This window comes from Pongo abelii, chromosome 17 (assembly GCF_028885655.2).
Source record: "Pongo abelii isolate AG06213 chromosome 17, NHGRI_mPonAbe1-v2.0_pri, whole genome shotgun sequence".
In the NCBI taxonomy this organism is placed as follows: Eukaryota; Metazoa; Chordata; class Mammalia; order Primates; family Hominidae; genus Pongo; species Pongo abelii.
Window position 1 is genome coordinate 42,398,592 of NC_072002.2, and position 21,127 is coordinate 42,419,718.

General features: G+C 40.5%; 1 protein-coding gene across 1 annotated transcript in view; it reads right to left on the reverse strand.

The window, feature by feature from the left end:
• The window catches only part of CDH2 (cadherin 2), a 226,277-nt gene extending 205,341 nt beyond the window's left edge, over positions 1-20,936 (reverse strand). The window contains 1 exon segment of the mRNA NM_001132373.1: positions 20,775-20,936. Coding sequence (NP_001125845.1) covers positions 20,775-20,834 — 60 coding nt within the window. The 5' untranslated portion in view covers positions 20,835-20,936.
• Between the last annotated feature and the right edge of the window lie 191 nt (positions 20,937-21,127).

Genomic DNA, 21,127 nt, shown 5'->3' on the forward strand with positions numbered 1-21,127 from the left:
GGTAATACTTTTATTATGCGTTTATGTCTTCCAAACAACATAAGCGCACATAAACAGTTAATGAAGACACTGTTAACGTGGTTAGTTGAGTACATGGTGATAGAGTAATGAAACTGTTCAAGAACATTCGGCATGACTAATTTTTTTATTTTTTAATCCAATTTCTCACCATACAATTACAGTTGCCAGATTCTCGACATCTCACAGGATTCCATCCATGATGTTGGAGGCTATGTTAAGAAGATTATTCAAGAGCTACTGCCACTCTTCAAGATTTTCTCTGTGTCAGTAATGCCACTGATGGCACTTCGAATTTCACATCCCTGCAAAAATGCTTAAAACGTGCAGAAGTTTAACCCTGAACAGCTGCAGTATTTTTGTTTTGTCAAGTACCATTCTGGAAGGAGATTATCTTGTCTTGCACGGGTTTTTTAACTCTTTCTTGCCTTCACGATGTGCTCTAGACCAGCTTAGGGTCAATGAATACCACACTGAGGCCACACATTTGCCCCATCTGACCGCCTAGTAATTTTCATCTTTATTTTAACTATCTTATTAGGATGTGTCCTTGAGTATCTCTAGTATCAGTACTTTTAGTTTTCTCATTGTCATTTCTTTTAATCAAGTAAGGACAAAGAGAATAGGCAAAAATAGCATTGATGCTGGCACAGGAACCTGCAAACTGTTGAAACCGAACTCTTAGCTAAAAGGCAGCACCACAATACAAGAGTTTGATAGACAAAAATCTGGGTCAAAATCTGGGTCTGCATACAAAATGTGGTATATAGAATGTCACCTTCCCAGGAGTAGAACCTATCAAGGCTTAGGACAATATGAAAACATACATCGAGTGATGTCCACATAGACCTCCGTGCAATCCCAAATCTCCTCTGCCCAAGTGAGAAGAGGCTTCCTAGGCTTCCAGGCTTCCTTGAGTAGAGTCTCAAAAGATAGACAGGCGCTTACCATGAAGTGGATGCTTAATGTAACAGGTAGTAACAATGTACCTACAGATTTAATTGGCAGGTAAAAGGCTAATACTATCATTAGATAATGGCCCAGGCAGCTGTGCAATTAAACAGTCAGGAAAAGTTCCAGAAGTGCCTGTGGCATTCCAGGAGATGGCCAATCATGGCTCAGATTGATTCTGTCCCGTCAACTCATTACACTCAGCAGAGACTGCAACATGCTTATATTCAAATAGTATATCAAATAGTTATCAAATAGTATAGCACTTGGCATTAGACTGTGTTTATAATGAACTTGGAAATTCATTCAACTAAAGACACTCAATATCAGTGACTGCAAATATTTACTGAGTGCTTAATATGTGCCAAAAAGCATGCTACAATGCTTTCTATGCAGTATATCTTAAATAGTCCTCACAATAACCCTATGAGGTAGATGCTGTTAGTACTGCCATTTTGCAGGCAAGGAAACTAACTTAAAGAAAACTGCCGTAAGTCATTTAGTTAGTCAATTTAGGGACACTATTCAAACCATCAAAAGGCCTTGGGGATTACCTTAACCCAACCACTACAACTTCCATTAGGAAACATTCACATACATTGACACATAGTACCTAACTGGCTAAGGGCTGGAAATTGTCCTATATGAATTGAGACTAAGTGAAAAATCTGCCTGCTGCCATAATAAACTTTCTCCTGAAATATGATTCTCACATACGATATGTGATATATGCTAATAAAACAATTTCAACGTTTCTGTTCACTACGGAAAAAATTAGGAAAAAAAAGACTTCAGGTAAAACTTTTTTAAACATTTTAAGTCCTCCAAATCAAAGCCTCACACCCCTCAGCCCAAACTCTTCTAAAAGTATACATGGAAAGTTATCAGTCAATAGCTATCATGGCAAGTATGTTTATTTTCAGAGGTGATATTGATGAAGGAATAATTATAGTCTATAATGAACTCTTTATACACTTTATTTGCTCTGGAGTCCCCTGTATTCATGTACAATTAGGCCCATTTCATAAAACCTGGAGCATGGATTCACTTTTTAAAAATGGTTACGGATGTTTACAGTCCCCATAACTCTGATTTAATTTGAGTAGCTGGCCATAGTGATGATTTATGTAATTCTGAGTCCCTGATAAGATAAACACAACCCAATTATAGCATTATTCTTGTGAGAAAACAATATTCAAGGCACAGCTTCCAGAAATGCGTTGCAGTGAAAGGAGGCATAACGCCAGAGTTCAAAGCCTTTCCTGAACTTATTCTGGAAGCAGCACCCCATCCAGTGGTGTTCTAATAGATCAAGCAATAAAGAAATAAATCTCCAAGTCCTGCAGGCTGAGAGGTTGCAGAGCTAATATCGTCAGTTCCAGTTTCAACTCAAGGGCGAAGGACAAGCACTGTCCACCCACGGATATCTTGGATGGCTGAAGTTTGGCATCTGGATAGTTTCACCGTGTAACCCATAGAGGTGCCCTTCCTGATGCTTCTTTCCATAGGAAGGCGCTCTGCTAACTCTCACAGTCCCAGTGCTTTCCATTGCCCAGTCAGTCTTACCCTGAATGGCAATTCTTAAAGTATGGTCCGAGGAGTGAACTCCTAGGAGTTCCCACGACCCTCTCAGGGGATCTACAAAATCAAAGCCACTTCCATAATATTACAACATATTTGCCATTTTCACTCTCATTATCTCACAAGTGTAAAGTGAAGTTTTCCAGAGGCTATGTTATGTGTGATACCTTAACAGAGAAAATTCAGAAGCAGATATGAAAAACCAGCTATCTTCTTATTAAGCCAGACATTAAAGACACTGCAAAATGTAAAGGCACAATGCTACTCTTCCCACTAATCTTGTTTTTCTCTTTTGGAAAATACAGTAATTTTTCATAAAAATTGTTATTTATGTTACACACACAACTGGTTTAATATTTTAAATGAATTAAATAAATATATAATTTTTTCAGTTTAAATTCTCTATGGTAAACAGCAATAGATATTATCTACAATAGAAAAGCTCACTGAAGAACTCAATAATTTTTTAGGCATGTAAGAGTCCCCAGACTAAAAAGTTTGTAAAGTGTTATGCTAAAGAGAGAGGAATGGACCAAACTTACCTGAAGCCTGCATTTGAAAGAATAATCTGAGCAGCTGGTGCCCAACCCTGTCCCCTACTCCGCCCATCTGGGAGTCACAGGTCCACAGAAAAGAAGCTTGGTGATCTCATTTTCCACGCTGGGAGTTCACAGATTCCCTGCAGCAATCTGGCAGTGGAAGGAAGTGGGCATGTCTTTGAAATGCTGGGATTCTGGGATTCAGTGTAAGGGGGACATGCCAATAGATGAAGGCCATGCCTGCCAGCCTAGTGCTTATCAGGACTATGGTGATATTTTCCTTTCGTATCTTCTGATTCTTCTGGCTTACATTTCCCTCGGTTCAGAATTCAAGACAGGGAGGACAGGTCCTATTTACTGGGCCCTTTCAAAGACTTCAGCACTTGGTGAACTATTTGGGGATCTTGAGAAATAAAATAGGAGTCCAATGTAGGGGAAGAAAGTACTCATGGAGGAACTTGGGCTTCTGGCAGTGGGAAAAGGGTGCTTTACTCAGGACCTGCATTTTTTTTTTTTTTGAAAGGGAGTCTCACTCTGTCACCCAGGCTGGAGTACAGTGGCGTAATCTCAGCTCACTGGAACCTTTGCCTCCCTGGCTCAAGCAATTCTCCTGCCTCAGCCTCCTGAGTAGCTGGGACTGCAGGTGTCCTCCACCACGCCTGGCTAATTTTTGTATTTTTAGTAGAGACAGGGTTTCGCCATGTTGGCCAGGCTGGTCTCGAACTCCTGACCTCAGGTGATCCACCCACCTCAGCCTCCCAAAGTGCTGGGATTACAGGCATGAGCCACCGTGCCTGGCCCCCTGCGCTTTTTTTTTAACTTGGTGGTTTACAGCCTTGATTGTGTAGGGTGGCTGGTTTTTATAGTTGGAGAGGTGGCTTTTAACATCAAAAGGCTTAAATTCCTAAACCACAGAGTATTTTGACCTTGATGCTTGACCACCACTTAGGGTAGCTTATCTCCAGGAAAATGATAGCTGTTTAAGAGGTAGCGCCTCGAGAAAAAAAAAAAAAAAACCAGCAGGACCTCAGGAAAGACTATAGGCCAAGGATCCTAGAATAGAAAAGAGGCAGGATGCACAGTGACTTTAGCCCAATGGTGAACAATTTGGGTGAGGAATGCCACAATTTGGGTGAAGGCTGCCGCAATCTGGCCTTGGCAATGGTCTAAGGTAGCTCAGGACTCTGGAAGTGCTGATGGGCCTCAGCTTGAACAAGCTGAGGGGCATAAAAAGAGGATTATTTCAACATCTACTGCCTAAAGACTAGTCAATGAGCAATGTTTGTTACTTTTTAATAACAGAGTTCAAGAGCACTAGCAAGGGTCTCACTTGGGCAAGGTGGGGACAACGTGGATTCTGACAGCTCGACCACTGGCTGAAGGGTCAGCCCCCACCAAGTGGTCTGGATGGTCTTTACAAGTGAACCAGATATCTTCCCCTGAGGCAGCCTTCTTTGGCCAAAGCAACTCCATAGTAAATGGCAGAGAAAGAGCCAGTGGGGCCCGAGACTGCAAACACCTGTTCCACCAGTCAACCACCAGACCAAACCCAACGTGGTGATAACACTGGGCTGTCAGATCCAAGGGACACAAAGGTAAAGTCTCAAAGGGAAAGGAGGTTTGAACAGGCTGGCTGCAAACCAAAACCCAACTGGGGAGAGGCTCCCAGTGGGAGGTTGTTTAGCACTTCCTATTTACCATTTGGGGTACCTCATGCATACCGGGTTTTCTTTCAGAAAGCTGGCATCTGAGATACTGTCACCTAGCACAAGGTTCAGAAATGTCCGATGGTCCATGTATTTCTTGAGGTGTCTTTTTTCTCATCTAGCATATTCAGTATCTTTATGTTTCCACTTCCCCCTTTCAACTTTGTTTAGTTCAAAGCTTGCAGATTACAGACAAGAGGCTTAGACTGACCAGCATCCAGGAAAGGTTAAAATGAAGAATGTTTTCTCTGCCCACTATCAGTCCATCCCTCACATACCACGAGCTCTCTACTGTGCTCTTTGGAACACTGAGAAACAATTTCGCCTGGATGACTCTTCCAGGAGCAGAGCCTGGTTTGCTTTCTAACTTTGAAAACTGTTAAGACTATTGCTGTGATCATCATTTGGTTTGGGAACTCTTTAAAAAGTAAAGCTGGCCGGGCGCAGTGGTCACGCCTGTAATCCCAGCACTTTGGGAGGCCAAGGCGGGCAGATCTCCTAAGGTCAGGAGTTCGAGACCAGCCTGGCCAACACAGTGAAACCCCATCTCTACGAAAAAATACAAAAATTAGCTGGGCATGTTGGCGCACACTTGCAGTCCCAGCTACTTGGGAGGCAGAGGCAGGAAAATAGCTTGAACCCAGGAGGAAGAGAATGCAGTGAGCCGAGACTGCATCACTGCACTCCAGCCTGGGTGACAGAGTGAAACCCTGTCTCGGAAAAAAAAAAAAAAAAAAAAAAAGCAAAGCTATAGATCTTCCAAGACTTCAAGAAACTGGGAATAAGTCTGTCCTGACAGATGCCCATCTTGCCCTCTGAGGGGAGTTGCCACATTTTGGAATAAGCACACACTTGATGACTAAGAACATGAGCTCAACAGTCAATCCAAAATTTGGGGACTGTCAGAGTGTAACCTCATATTGTTAAGCTATAGGTCTATAAGCTTCGACAGATGGGAGCACTGTCAAAGATGGGAGGCCAAGGGTAACTAAATCTGAGATGTGAAAGATTTAAGCCACATTCTCTAACCTTGTCTTTATCAGTAATAAATGTTGTAATTTCGATTCTCTATCTACTGATTTTTTTGTCTTATTTGTCCAGAACTGAAATGGATAAGGAGCATTATTGCTTAGGTCCCTTCAAAGACAACAAAATTATCTACAAAGTCTCAATCTTACTGAATACTCAAAGGCCAAGGCTAAACAATCAAAAAGAAGTCGGTCCAAATAACTTTGTTAAACTGCCAGCAGGGCCTCACGCCCACTAGGATGTCTCTGTGCTGAGTTTGAGGCACTCAACCAAGACCCCTCATGTACTTAGGGGAGCACAAGTGATTGGAACAGAAAGCCACATGTGCCCTTAGATTGCTGGGTGAGTACAGAACTGGGCCAAGGTGGGGTGAGGTCAGGAGAAAGAGAGTGATTCACATAAAGAACTATCAACAGCTCATGAGACACTTGTATCTCCAAGTCACCACCAAGAAGCTGCATGGCCAGCGGCAGAAACTGCCTGCTTCTTTGGTAGCCTATCCTGCATCTGGCTCAATCTGTTAGATTTTCCCATTCTTAAGCTGAGTTTGCTCCATGAAACTGAGATCTTTTAAATCTTCATTCTAAAGTCCAAATCCTCCTTTAGGCAACAATCCTTCGAAGTCCAGAATAGACTAATCTTGCTCCCACTGGGTCCATTCTTTTGCAGACTTTCAAGGAACAGGCCAAGTAGTTGTTATCAGGAAAGTAAAGCACTGTTAAAGCCCTGGCGGGCCACCTCACAGCAGTGTGCCCTCAGGTGAGTGGTTTCAGCCAATCTCTGTTCAGACATCTGTAAGATGGATAATGATAATAACGTCTACGTATTGCAGAGGATTGATGTGAGGATTATATGAAAATGCAGGTCAAGTGCTTGGCCTGGCTCATAGTAAGCACTCAGTAAATATTAATCCCCTGTGTCAGCTATCTAGAAGGTTCTCAATGCTTCAAAACACACCAACACAAGCCATGACTGAAAATGTTAGGTGAAGAGAATGAGCAACACATAGCAAGGCCAAGCTACAGACAAGTTACGAACTTCATCCAACAGGCTAGTGTTCATACAGACACTTCAAGGCAAACCAAAAGGTCAAAATACATAGAAAAACTCTCATCAGAAACCAGATTTCAAATTTAAGCCAAAATGAGACATTATTATGCAGTCCACCAGATTTTTTAAAATGTTGAGGTTTGACTACAACAAGTATCCTAAAATTAGGGGGAAACTATACACATAGTGCTGGCAGACCAGTATGGAAAACACAATCTTGCATTAGCTAGTAATGATGAAAACATGCATACCTTGCAATCTAGCAATTCTACTCCTTGGTACATATCCAAGAGCAGAACAGTGTTCCATCACCTGGGAGTCTGCCAGACAGGCAAATTCTCAGGCTCTACTGTAGGCTTACTGAATCTGACCATCAGGGCTAGGGCCAGGGATCCACATTTAAACAAGCTTTCTGGTGATTCTCATATAAAGTTTGGGGAACACAGCCCTAGAGTATCCCTGGCATTTATACCCAGGTGGCATGCATAAGAATGTTGACAGCAGCAAAAAACTGAAACCACAAACCCAAGTCCATCAACAATAAACCAAATAAGTAAATTGTACCATATTCATAGCATGCAATGGTCTACAGCAGTGAAAGTGAATAAATTACAGCTACACAACTCAGCTGAATCTTATAAATATAACGCTGAGTAGAAAAAGCAAATCACAGAAAAATACATTATATATACACATGCATGATACATGTATACATCAATGCATGATGTATATACATATATAAAAATGTGTCTATATAGATGATAAAACTACAAAGGAAAGCAATGACTAAATGTTAGAAAAATCCAGATAGTAGTTATCTCTGCCAGATAGTAGCTATCTCTGCGTGGAGAGAGGGGAATGGATGCAGTACTCTGGGGATGTCCAAGGTATATAGGAATATTCTGTTTTCCTAACCAGGCTGGTAGTTATACGGATGTACTTTATATGCTTTAATTGCCCTTTAAATTGCACACATAAGCTTTATAGCCTCCTCTATCATATCACACTTCACAATAAAAAACTATTTTTAAAAAGTGACCTTCATATATATATAAAACACAAATGGATGTCAATCTGCTTTCGGTTTTTTTCTGCCTAGATTCAAATACATATCAAACCTAGAAACACAGGCCCTGACATCAGGCTACTGGCATTTAAACCCCAGCTCCAACATTTAACAAAATAACCTTGCACATCTCAGATAACCTCGCCATGCTTTGGTGTCCTAATATGTAAATTGGGTATATTTGGGGGCGAATTTAATGAGTTAATACATGTAAAGTGCTTTGAATCACGTCTGGTACATAGTAATTAATAGTAATGAAAAGCTATTATTAGGATAGAAAGATACTAAGTTAAAGGCAACATTTCCTGCATCTAATCGTCAATAAACCATCAGCATCTATGAGAACGATGAATCCACCTTCCCTGTTTTCCCAGATGCTGTGCTGACATCAACCAATATGGTACCATTACACTCAACCCTCTCCTCTACAGGGTTGTCATCATCATGTTAAAAGCATTCAGAGGATGAGTAACTTTGATTCTAGCCTAGTCTCAAAACACACACACACATAGACACACACACTTACACACTCCCACATGTGCGCACACATGGGTCCTTACTAGCATATGAAACAATTAAATTACAGAAGCAAGAGACAGATCTAGGAGGAGAAAACAGAAAAGCTCCTATCTGATATACCTGTTGTCTCCAAATCAAATCACTGGCAGAATTTACACTCTACATACACTAATTCTTTCCCCTAATTATACAGACAGTGGAATTATATCAGCCTAGATAACATCTGTTAAAATTTAAGGAGGATTGTTAAAATATTTGCCCTTCAATTGTGGTTTCCAAGTGTGGTCGATGGAACACTGGTGGTAGGTAGTCCCTGCAGAGCTATAATTTATCTGGTTGTCACACTGAATATAGAACAAAGTTTTGCATGCATTAAGTGCTCAAACTTATTCAAACAATTACATTATCCATTGATTGTGTTTGTGTAAAACAATGGTAATGACCAGGTCCCAAAATCTTCAAATAAATATCCAACATCTTGCTGACTATATGAAAGCACTTCTCTTTCTATTATTATTACTATTATTAGAGACACAATCTAGCTCTGTTGCCCAGGCTGGAGTGCAGTGGTGTGATCATAGCTTACTGTAACCTTGAACTACTGAACTCAAGTGATCCTCCTGCCTCAGCCTCTGGAGTAGCTGGGACTATAGGTGTGTGCTACCACACCCAGCTACCACACCCAGCTAGTTATTTTTTGTAGAGAGGTCTGTGTTGCCCAGGTTGTTCTCAAAGTCCTGGGGTCAAGCTATCCTCTGGCCTCAGCCTCCCAAAGTGCTGGAATTACAACTGTCAGCCACCACAATCAGCCTGAAAGCACTTTTCTAAGTGATTTATATATGCACACACACAAACACACACTAACCCATTTATTCTTCATAACAGCCTTATGATAGATACTATTTATTATCCCCATTTTACAGATGGGCATACTGAGAGAGAAATATCAAATGTGTTTTCCAAGTCCACACAAAAAACAAGTGTCAGAGCCAGAGAACCAATGCAAATCTGGCTCCAGAGTCCCCAATCTTAACCACTGTGTCACACTGCTTCTTCAGGCTACTAAGTCAGTGTAACGTAAGAGAAAAGAAAGAAAAAGACTTAGAAATCTACAGAAATGATGTACTTGACAAAAGAAGCATTTCAGTTCAGAAAAACAGAAACTTTAACAAATGCCAAATGTATTATTGTGTGTATATATGTCACCACATATACAAAATCCAGGGGACAAAATAAAGCAAGACCTCTTTCCACAAAACACATAGAAAAGTAAATTTCACATAAGTAAAATATCTATATGTGAAAACACAAACAGATATGTAATATCTGACATAGTGTGAGGTTTGAGGAAGCTCTCTTTGGAGATGGACAGGCCTCAATTTATATGACTGCTTACCTACCAAAGAGGAGTAATTCAGACACACTCATATATATATATATGTATGTCTGTAGTTTAATTATGAAGAACCAAGACTTATGAAAATAAGGAATCACAATCTTGACAGTATCTATTATATATGCAAATCCTAAAAAAAGTAACCTATCTTTCAAAATGCTTTATTTTGCACCCTAAAATGTTATAAGCAACCTGCAAAATAATCCACTGTTATCTACGTTTGAGTACACCACCATCTCCCTTTAAAACACAGCTTCATCAAGAAGGCCTCAAATAAAGGGAAGGATCATAAACCAAATCATGAATTTAACTCAGTTTCATTTACAAGGTACTTAATTCTAAATCAATTTGTAAATTAAATCAATGGTTATGATATTCTCCCCAAATGTTCTTATCTGTCAAACAAAAAAGACAGAACTTTGAATAGGAAGTCCTCAGACACAAACATGGTATGTACACAATTACTTTTACGGTAGAAAAACAATGTGTAGAGGCAAAAGCAAGTGAAATACAAACTACATATCAATAAGCTAAGGCCACACCAAGAGCACAACCTTTAAAATATGGTAAAATTAAGTCCACAAGTGTAAGAAGATAAATAAATTAGAGAAGCTTTGAAGCCAACAAATCCTTGGTGGGCAGTTACCTATGGAATTTGATTCCTTAAGTCTTCATCATTATGCATGGAAGCCTCTACCAACAATCCAGAGCTACTAAACCATTATAAACAGAAAAGGCCTCCAGAAAGAAAGATCCTGGGACAAATGTGGACAATCTGCATCCCTCCTGGCAGACTCTCAGATCTTTAAAAAAGACATACAAACATAAAAAAAGGTAAATGGTACCCAGATACACACAGTGTGTGGAAGTAGAAACCCCTCAATGTAACCTTTCCAAAATTAAAAACAAAAAAACTGGGTAAAGCCTTGTTGAAACCTGGGTCACTAGTAAGCTCAGAGAAGGTATTAAGAAGCATCGCTGAAAAGATTAGAGTCTGTTAACACCTAAATCTTCTGATTAAAAACTTCAGGTCAGAAAGATATTTAGTTCTTTGTCTCCACTCTCGTTCTAATAAAAGGAAGGACAAGAGAGACTATAACTTAACAGAATTCCAAATGTCTTTGGCATTTGGCTGAAGTGATATTGCCAAACTACCAGAACTATGGCAAAAGATATTGTAAGAAAACCCACAAAAGGTATTTAGTGGCTTGACACCATAAATGTGCGAGTGGCCTTTAGTTGCAAAAAAAAGATTAATCTTTCCATTTTAAACCAATTTCACCCTCCTTACCTCCAATATGTTTCTATAGTGTCCGTCTTTCCTAATTTTGTGACAATTACAAATACGTATGATATAAATATAAGAAAGATTCTGCGTACTGAGTGGAAGATGCCAGACATAAAAGAGAATATGGTTTTACAAAGTATAAATGAGCAAAAAAATCATGCTGTTGGAAGTCAAATAAATAGTTACCACTGAGGGATGGTTAAAATTGGAAGGGGGTACTGGTAAAACTCTGTCTTGATTCAGTGCTGATTAACTAGTATGTTCCATTTAGGAACATTTAGCAGGCTGTCCACTTCTATGTACATTTTCCTGTATGCATTTGACACTTCCATAAAGTAAATGTGTATGTGTGTATTATATGTACATAATCTGAATTTTGAGCTCCCTAAAATATCGTATCAGGTAGCAGGATATTAGAACTCAATCGTAAAGGTGTTGACACCAAATAGACTTTACCAAGAGAGTGGGTGCCAAAGGCCAATATTTTCGCTGCAAAAACAGACTTTTCTTTATTTACTCAACCCGAGAGCCATAAAGAATGAACTTCAGACTTTGAATGTCTGTGTTAACCAATTAAGACAACAAAAGGAAAAATAATAACAAAGTGGTCACAGTTTCTAGTTTATTACAGATTTATGTTAAGCGGGAGTGGGGGTATTATATCCCCTTTCAATTTAGTAAATGTAATTTGTTTTAGTCCTTTATTTCAGGTTCCACTTAATAGTTTCCCAACCAACCAACAGACATTTCGTGCAAGATTACAGTCAAGCCAAGTGTATCCACCCACCAACAACAGGTCAAGTTACAAGTAAAATAGTTCTAGGTTTTTCCCAGCAACAAACAAATCAGTATCTGTACTCAGTTACTCTACAGAATATTCACCGGAACTTGTCTGCAGTGGGTCATTTCAAGATGTGGACATGTATATTAAAATATGCCAAATAACATTATCAGTGTGAGAAAAAGTAATGCAAAGTGTTCAAATATGGAAAATGTTTGAATATTAAACATTAAAACTTTTCAAAAATTGGTGGTGGAATATCTTACATTTACTTTCACCCTGAAGAATATGGAAAAAAGAGTTTCAAAAAAATGTGTAGTCTTGTGGCCTAAGAGTTTATAGGCTTTCAGGAAGTATTTTAAGTTCCAAGATTCATTAAAAAAAATTATTTTTGAGTACTTACCAGCATATTATTTGTTGATCAAAACAATTACAATAACTTTTAAAAACTGATTATGAATGCTTCTAAAATGTTTTCTCTCTCCTAAAGACCATATGAAAAATGAATGAAAATCTTAACCAAGCATTATGTTTTGGCTTCAGATGCCAAAAGAAAGCAAAATATTTAAGGCCAAGATTAAACAGAGAGTGTAATTCAAAAGTTAATTATTTAAAGAAAAAAAAATCAACTAAGTAGAGAGAAACTGAAACTCTTCTTTATTGTGACAGTCATTCTCTGGGTATTATACAAAAAGGGCTGCAGTCTGATAAAGGGAGAAACCTGTATGCTTCGTAGTCAAGCCCAACTTGAATATGACAAATATGGTTTTATTCTGGAATCTCATCATATTCAAAATGTTTGAGTTCCAGTTTTATCATCTCTAAAATGAGAACAAAACCACCTATCTCATAGAGTTACAGAAACAATGAACTGAGACATAATAGTTCCCTTCCCTGAAATTAAAAATACTTAATTTCTGAGGTTTAATACTACCAGTCATTGGCTTGAAAAACTCTTTAAAGAGTCAGCAAGTACCTAGTTTCAAGGGTTTTCTCTGCTGTATCTGCTCTACTGAGTTCTGTGAATGACCTACTGACCAATTACCAAATATAAAATAAATTGGGGAATGTCTTAAAACTGCAGATGTGGGAAAAAACTAAAAGGGCAATCCTTACAACCCTTAATGAAAGCAGTAACATCAAAGTCCGATATTTAGTGCAACAGAAGAAAGTTAAGAAAACTCAAAGTGTATTTTAGTAATGAAGGGAGAAAAGAGTCATTTTACATTTTTAGTGTCAGTGATTTCTGGAATAATAAAAACTCCAAACTATATACCTTTTAATTTACTTTTTAAAGCCAATTATTTAATCCACCCAAACATTAAGTAACATATCAGAATGGAAAGAAAATCTGGACATACATGTTTTAAATTATAATGGCCAATTAATGTTTTTAATTACACAAAAATCACTATTAAAATTAAAACTACAATATATGGCAGTATGTAAGTACACTATCTAATTTTTAAATTATAGGTAGGTATATTTTATGAAAGAAAATCTAAGAACAGATCATGGATCAAACATCTCTCCATTATAATTGCCATATCATATTTATAATAGCAACTTTTTAAATAGCTCAAGCTGCTTTAAAGCACTATACAACTAATTCTCCCAATGCTACTTTGAAAAACCCAAGTTAAACTGCTTACTTAATCAAGGCAGTGGGTACACTAGAACTCTCATTCATATACTAAATGTTCTTCTGTATCTCCAGTTCCAGATACTAGTAAGGTCCACTTTCAATCAGACTTCCACTATTGGAACAGATGAAAAGTTAAACATTCAATCAGTCAGGAGAATGTGAAACATTACCATGGTTTACCCAACTATTATAATCTCTCAGGCACTGAGAACTCAGCACAAAGTGGTTATTCCATGATGTCAGCATGGAAACTTATCCATTATTTAGCTATCCATTAATTCAGTCAATCTTCCTTTGGATCTACTTATAGCTCAGGCTGCTATAGGTTGTTCTAAACTAACTTGGATCGTCCTAGTGTCAGTTTAGGTTATCTTCATTCTTAAATCTATTGTTTGACTGTATATTCCTCAGTTATAGCTTATATTGTGGTCTGTGTCAAATTAATCCTCATTCAAAAGCCTGAAATCCCCATTTATTTTGGTTGTCCTTCTCTGTAGCTTTTTTAAATTTTATTTTGAGACAGAGTCTCGCTCTGTTGCCCAGGCTGGAGTGCAGTGGCGTGATCTCGGCTCACTGCAACCTCCACCTCCCAGGTTCAAGTGATTCTCCTGCCTCAGCCTTCCAAGTACCTGAGACTACGGGTGCCTGCCATCACGCCCAGCTAATTTTTTGTATTTTTAGTAGAGACGGGGTTTCACGGTGTTAGGCAGGATGGTCTTGATCTCCTAACCTCTTGATTCACCCGCTTTGGCCTCCCAAAGTGCTGGAATTACAGGCATGAGCCACCGTGCCTGGCCCCCTGTAGCTTTTTTAGGTGCATGACTATTCCCAAAACATGAGGTGGCTTAACAATCGCTTTCTTGAACCTGAACTAGTAGAAAATGTTTTGTTCCCTACAGCAGGGGTTATTAAATTTAGCTTAACATTATGCCATAATTTATTAAATCATTTCTTACTCATGGACTTTTAGAGATCAAACAATCCAATCTTTCGTAATCATAAGCAATGCTTCAATGAATATCTTTGTATATGTATCTATACCATATGTTTTTCATAAATACATGCATACCTGTAACCAAAAAAAAAAAAAAAACTAGAGGAGGCCAGGAGCAGTGGCTCATGCCTGTAATCCCGGCACTTTGGGAGGCCAAGGCAGGCAGATTCCCTGAGGTCAGGAGTTCAAGTCGAGACCAGCCTTGCCAACATAGTGAAACCTCATCTCTACTAAATATACAAAAATTAGCTGGGCGTGATGGCACATGTAATCCCAGCTACACGGGAGGCTGAGGCAGGAGAACTGCTTGAGCCCGGGAGACGGAGGATGTAGCTGAGCCACGATTGTGCCGACAGAGCGAGATTTTGTCTTAAAAAAAAAAAAACAAAAAAAGCTGAAGGACAACTTGACAAAGGGCTATATTTTTAATGCTGACCCACTTGTATTTTTAATGTTGACCCCCATCACTCAATTCAATGGCTCTCCTGAAGGCTATCTTCTCTCAAAGAAACATGAGCTCATAAAACTAATAAAAAAAAATTTTCTCAGTAATATTACACTTACCTTCCTTTAAGCCTAAAAATAATTTTATTCTCAGTAATATTACACTTACCTTCCTTTAAGCCTAAAAATAATTTTATTCTCAGTAATATTACACTTACCTTCCTTTAAGCCTAAACCGCTCCCCAGAATTGTTTACTTTTACTGGCAAAGGTAGCACAGCCAATGAAGAAAATTTTAAGTTTAAAATTCAGCCATATAAAAAATATAGATGACTTTAAACCTATCACGATAAACTACGGTTAATAAATCTTCAAAACTCACATTCTATCACTCCAAGTATCTGAAAATTCTTACATTTTAGGCTGAAAAAAAGCCTTTCCACAACGTTCGAAAAGGAGATGTGTTTGAGATATTTTTTAAGTAGCCCCAGGAATCATGCAACTGGACAGTCTCTTAGAGATCAACTAATCCAACTAGGCCCAAGATTTTACTGTTGAGGAAAATGAGGTCACAGGAGTTTAAGAGAGTAGACTACATCTGGATGAAATCAGAACCACATGCTTCCTGCCCTTGACACTAGCTCTTGCCCTTGACACTAGCTCTTGCCCTTGACACTACACAAGGGCATTCACTTGCACAGATCAGTTATTATACTGTTGGTGCCTAAACCACCTTTCATGACATAAAGTAATCAATCAATTATTGATTGACACTTCATATCAGACTGTACTCAGTGTTGCAGGAGACTCATATGTATATAGCAGTCCTCAACATACATTTGGGGTGTGTGTGTGTGTGTGTGTGTGTGTGTGTGTGTTTATGCAATCCAAGGGCTTGGGTGCTGTAAGTACAGTTGGAAGCAGACGAGGAAGTGCACTGAGTACCAAAGAGTGAGTAACAAGGAATAAAACTCTAAGCAGAATTTAATCTAAATTTTCCTTAAAGAGACTCTATTATAACATAAATCATAATCTTTAAATCTACATCTTTCAAAAAGTCCCATTTAGCTTGTGAATTCACCTTGTTCTGCCTACTTTAGACCTATCACTTCATACATGCAGAAGATATAGCTCTTACTAAAACATTAATCTGTATATACCTCTTCCTTGGCATGGATAAGGTTGTTTAATTAAAACTTACATGTCTTTAGTTAAATACAAAGACTAGCATCTGCTCAAATTAACTGATGTCTTTTTCTGAAAAATTAAAATAAAAATAAAATTTTAGTAGAAAAAAACAGAAATGTGAGACATAGTGATTTGTTGGTACCAATTATGTTCCAACTTAAAACTCTTAACTTGAAAATACTTAGGTTCTAGCAAGTATACTGCTGTCAGAGCGAAATACTTATTCAGATGACAAAATCCAAATTTAAAAATCTATCACATTTTTAAATGGCTGACAAAACCCACCACCAAATCTAAGCAGTGCCTAAACTTGATTACTTTTTTGTATTTGAGCCAAAAGAACAAATCTGAATGTTAACCTGGGAAAAATGGTAGTGTATATACGAACACTATACTTCTTAAATAACAGCTCTGATTTTCAAAAATCACTCTTCTAACTTCATAATATCCCCTTGAAAACAAGATGGGGATTTTAATCACTTAGGATTAAAAAAAAAATAGGATTTAAAGCAAGATTAACTGTTGCTTTAAGTCTTGACATTTCCCTATTAATAACCCTAAAGCTTAATGAGGCACAACAGATTTAAGAATTGAAATTTTTAATGAAAAAGAAAATTAAGGACAGTTTGGTGCTCTATACCATCACGAAAATAATCTGCTCCAGAAAGACTTTAGTCTCTACATGTAAAAAGCAAGAAATATCTAAAAAGTATTTCCTTGTAAAATCTCACTCTGAACGTTTAGAAGGTTAGGGCAGACTTTGATGAAAGTATAAAAGTCAGAAAGTACCTAAGGTTTAACATATAGTGTTTTGAAAACAAGTGAGGATATATAAAATACTGTTTTTCAAATTACACCTAGTATGTTTGCAACCTTCCACCTATTAGTAATGACCGCATGCCTCAAGTTAAGAAAAGCAAAGAAATATACATAACTGTGTCTAGTAAGTAAAATAAACTGTGAACACCAACTAAGTTAACTCTTATTTTCACAAGAACTTATGTTTCAAAAGCACATGAAAATCAAATAAATACTGAGAATAAACACATGATTTACACTTAAGATGACTGCTGAATCCTTGCCACATTCTAGAACAAAGCTTCTTCTTTTTATGTATGCTTCATATGTTGAATATTAATCTCTTTAAAATCTGTACCTAATAGGTGAAAAACATATAAGGTTTATGCATCTTTTTTCCAAGGTCCTCACACAAGGTTGAAACTAGGATCTACGTGTTAAGTCTTAGAACTGAATTTCTATGAACATTAAAATACTGTCCTAGATGCCCCATAACCCATACAAACGTATTTAAATTAGAACAATGGGGTTATGCAATTAAGATTTGAACTAGAAAAACAACACAGGTTTCTAATATATTAATTAACTAGGTCAATGGTAAAAGCAACATTGATTTTTTTCTTAACAATAAACATATGTAAGGATTTGAAAGTCACTTGTATTATTTAAAAGGAAAGCTGGTTATAACTTTGTGATATAATATTTTATACTTTTATCAGGTAAGTTGAATGCTCAAATTCGGATTTTTTAATATAAAAAAGGCTAAATCTTAAAATGAGAAAGAAAAGAAAATCTTGATGTTGAACATCATAATACGCAAGACTGACTAGAATTATGTAAATCTAGGTAACAGACTAACTAAACTAATAATTTCTCAAAGTAAAATAAGGTACACAGACACTTCAGTTAACAATTCAAGGCACAGAGTCCTTTGAATATTCAATTATATTTAGCTTGTAAAAAAAAAACAACAAGGGTGCTCCGTATCTGCACTAATAACCTACACATTCTCTTTTCTAAAACTATGGGCTGCTTAGTCTGGTATTTAAAAAAAAAAGAAAAAAAAAAACCTAGACTGTTAATAGCAGCTGACTGCAGAGCAGCCACTTTCACCTTGCAGACAGAGCTTTGTTGTTCGGGCGTGTAAAGCAGACCATTAGCACAAAGTCATTTCTAATCTCATCTGTACAATCCACATGGTGCACTTAACCCTAAAACTCATGTTGCATAAACTGCTCTGCTTCTACTCCTAATGACCTTTCAAATCATTCAATGTTACTGCTTGACTTGTACTCATGAATTAGAGGACTGCCAAATAACTTGATGAGAAAGTTATAATTTCTCCTTTCTTGAAGGTTTAAAAAAGTCAACATTGGTATAGAAGAAACTGAGAAAGAACATACAACGGAAAAGCACATTATTTAATGCTTATAAACGGTATTTTTAGAAACGCTTAAGAAAAAAATGACAGAAAATTCACACCTGACTTCAAGGCAGATGACTAAAACAGAAAATGAGAGTGCTCCACTTGTAACACACATAGATTTCCCACAGTATTCATGACCAACAAATGTCTCTTCGTGTCCTAACTTCGCTGCACAGTATTCAATTAAAACTCACTTTTAGATGAAAAAGTTTGTGAAAATAACCATCTGCTGGTGGATTCACACTGAGGATTTATGCCTGTAAATAAGAGGACCCAATGCTGTCCAAAAATTAATGTTTTTAAAGTAAGATTTAAAAAAAATATATCACATCTCCTTTGTTAAAAAAAAAAATCCTAATACACAGGAATCTTAAGTTTGTCTTGCCTTCCATTTAACTTCAAATACTTTAGAAGCAGGACTTTTTTCCTTCTTCCTCCTTCAGCCTAACCTCTTTAATAAACCCCATTTTTAAAGAAGAAACAATAAATGAAGTGACAGGAGGTCAAAGAATGAGGAGTGTGCGCTGGGAGAATAAAGGGCGGTTTTATAACAGGAGGTACTTTTGTTAGCAAGTGACTGGCAGGTCTCCTCCCCCAAGTTAGAAGGAATTCCATCCACTCTCCAAAACTGCAAAGGCCAAAAATGTCTAGTCTAACAGTTCTGAAATCCCCGAGTCAGGAGAGAGCCAAGTGAGGGATGGCGAGTGGGGGAAGGGGAGAAAGACCGGTAGGAGACTAAAGAACAAAAGAAGAAATCCAAGAAAGGAAAAAGGAACGCCGGGACCCTGGCCTGGGAGGCAGGGGTGGGGAGACACAAAAAGTGAGAGAGCACGACCCTGGGAAGAAAGCGTGGAGCCGGGCAGGGTCAGGCGTGCCGCACCATGGCGCACCATGGACAGGGCTCCGCGCGGCGGCGGCCCACACCCGTCTAGGGGGTTGCGGGAGAAAGCGCGAGAGACTGCGGGGGCCAGCCCCGTCCCGCCCCTGCCCCCGCCCCAGCAGCACTCACCCCCCGGCGGGCCGAAGCGCGCCAGGCCCTGACCCGTGAAGACCACGGAGTGGGGCAATCCACAACACCTGTCTCCACCCCCGGAGCAGGCACTTCCGAGCTGCGTCCGCACTTTTCGGGGCTGCCAGCTGGCAGTAAAGCACCCCTCCCCCTGCCCCGAGGGCGATACGCAGGGGGACCCTCCGTGGATTTTCCTGCCCCGCGGCGAGGGCGGGCACGCCCCTTTCCCGCAACCTTCGAGGGACCCCACGGCAGGCGGAGACCGACTTGGGACCAGGGCACTGCACCCGCCCAGCTAGAGAGTCCCGGCCGAAGCTGTGTGAAGTGGCCTCCAGGCCCGGGCTGGCTGGTCGGGAGGAGCCTGGGGGCATCCTTGGGTTGGAGGCGGCGGAAAGTTGGGCTGCCGCCGGGCTGGGAACCCACAGCGTGCAGTGGCGAGGGAACCTGCGCCCGGACTGAAGCAGGTGCTTCCTGCCGCGAAAGAGCCTCTTAGTAGAGATTAAATGAAAAGGCTCGCTGGCGCTCTCCCGAGGGTATGAAAAGTACGGAAGGCTCCAGGCAAAGGCGCCTCCGGGGCACATGCAGGGCACAGGCAGCCGGACCGAGAGAGAGAGAGGAGCAGCCGCGTAAGGGAACTTCTCGCCCCGGGGAGATACTGGGCGTGAGAGGCCAGACTGGGTCTGGAGGCAGGCGCTGACCCGCAGAGACTCCTCCGGGCAAGAGGGCCAGATTTTCTTTCCAGGTGGGACCGACACAGAATATTGTGAGGACAAGAGAAGAAGAAAAGGAGGCAACTCCAGACTGGGATAAAGACAATAGGACAGTGGAGCCCTTGGGCACCGGGAGGCGCACGGGTGCAGGGTGGGGTACGGTGGAGGCAAGTCCCGTAACTAAGACACCAGAGTGAGAATTCCTACTGTAAACTCGGAACCCATCCCTACAGAAATAAACAAAAAAATTGGAGCAAAGTAGTATACGAGGGGCGAAAGACACAGAAAACTGCAAAACCTGGGAGTTATCCTGCCTCACCCTCCTGCTGCCTGGGGACACCCCCCGTGAGCATGCTCGGCCCCGAAAAAGGAGCAGAGGGGACCGGCAATCCGGTCCCCAGAGCCCCGCCAGGAAAGGCGCGAGAGACCTGCTGGCCCCGGCAGCCCTGCCCCAGCGCCCGGACGGAGCCTGATGCCTGCGCAGCTCCCGGCCGCGCGGCGCGGCGCGGCGCGGCGCGGCGCGGCACCTCCCTTCCCGGGTGCGCAGCCCGGCCCCGCAGCGGCGCGGGGAACAAAGGGACCCGGCGCCGCCCGCCCCACCCCGCCCGTGGCCCGGTCCGCGGGGACCGCCGCGTACCTGAAGCAGGGCCGCCAGCAGCGGCAGCAGGGTCCGCAGCGCTCCCGCTATCCGGCACATGGAGGCGGAGAGGGGCCGAGCGAGGAGCCGGAGGCGGCGGCGGCGGCGGCGGCGGCGGAGGAGGCAGCGGCAGCACCAACAGCGGCGCGGAGAAACGGCTCCAGGCAGTTTCCACCCCCTTCCCTTCCCCTCCCCTCCCCACCCCCTTCTTCGCTCCTCTCCGCTCCCCGCCAATGGAGAGCGAGCTGATGACAAATAGCGGGCCGCGGAGTCCGCGGGACTCGCACCAGGAGTAATAAAACAGACCCAGAGATCAAGGAGCTGGGGAGGGGGCGGGGGAACAGGGCGGGCGA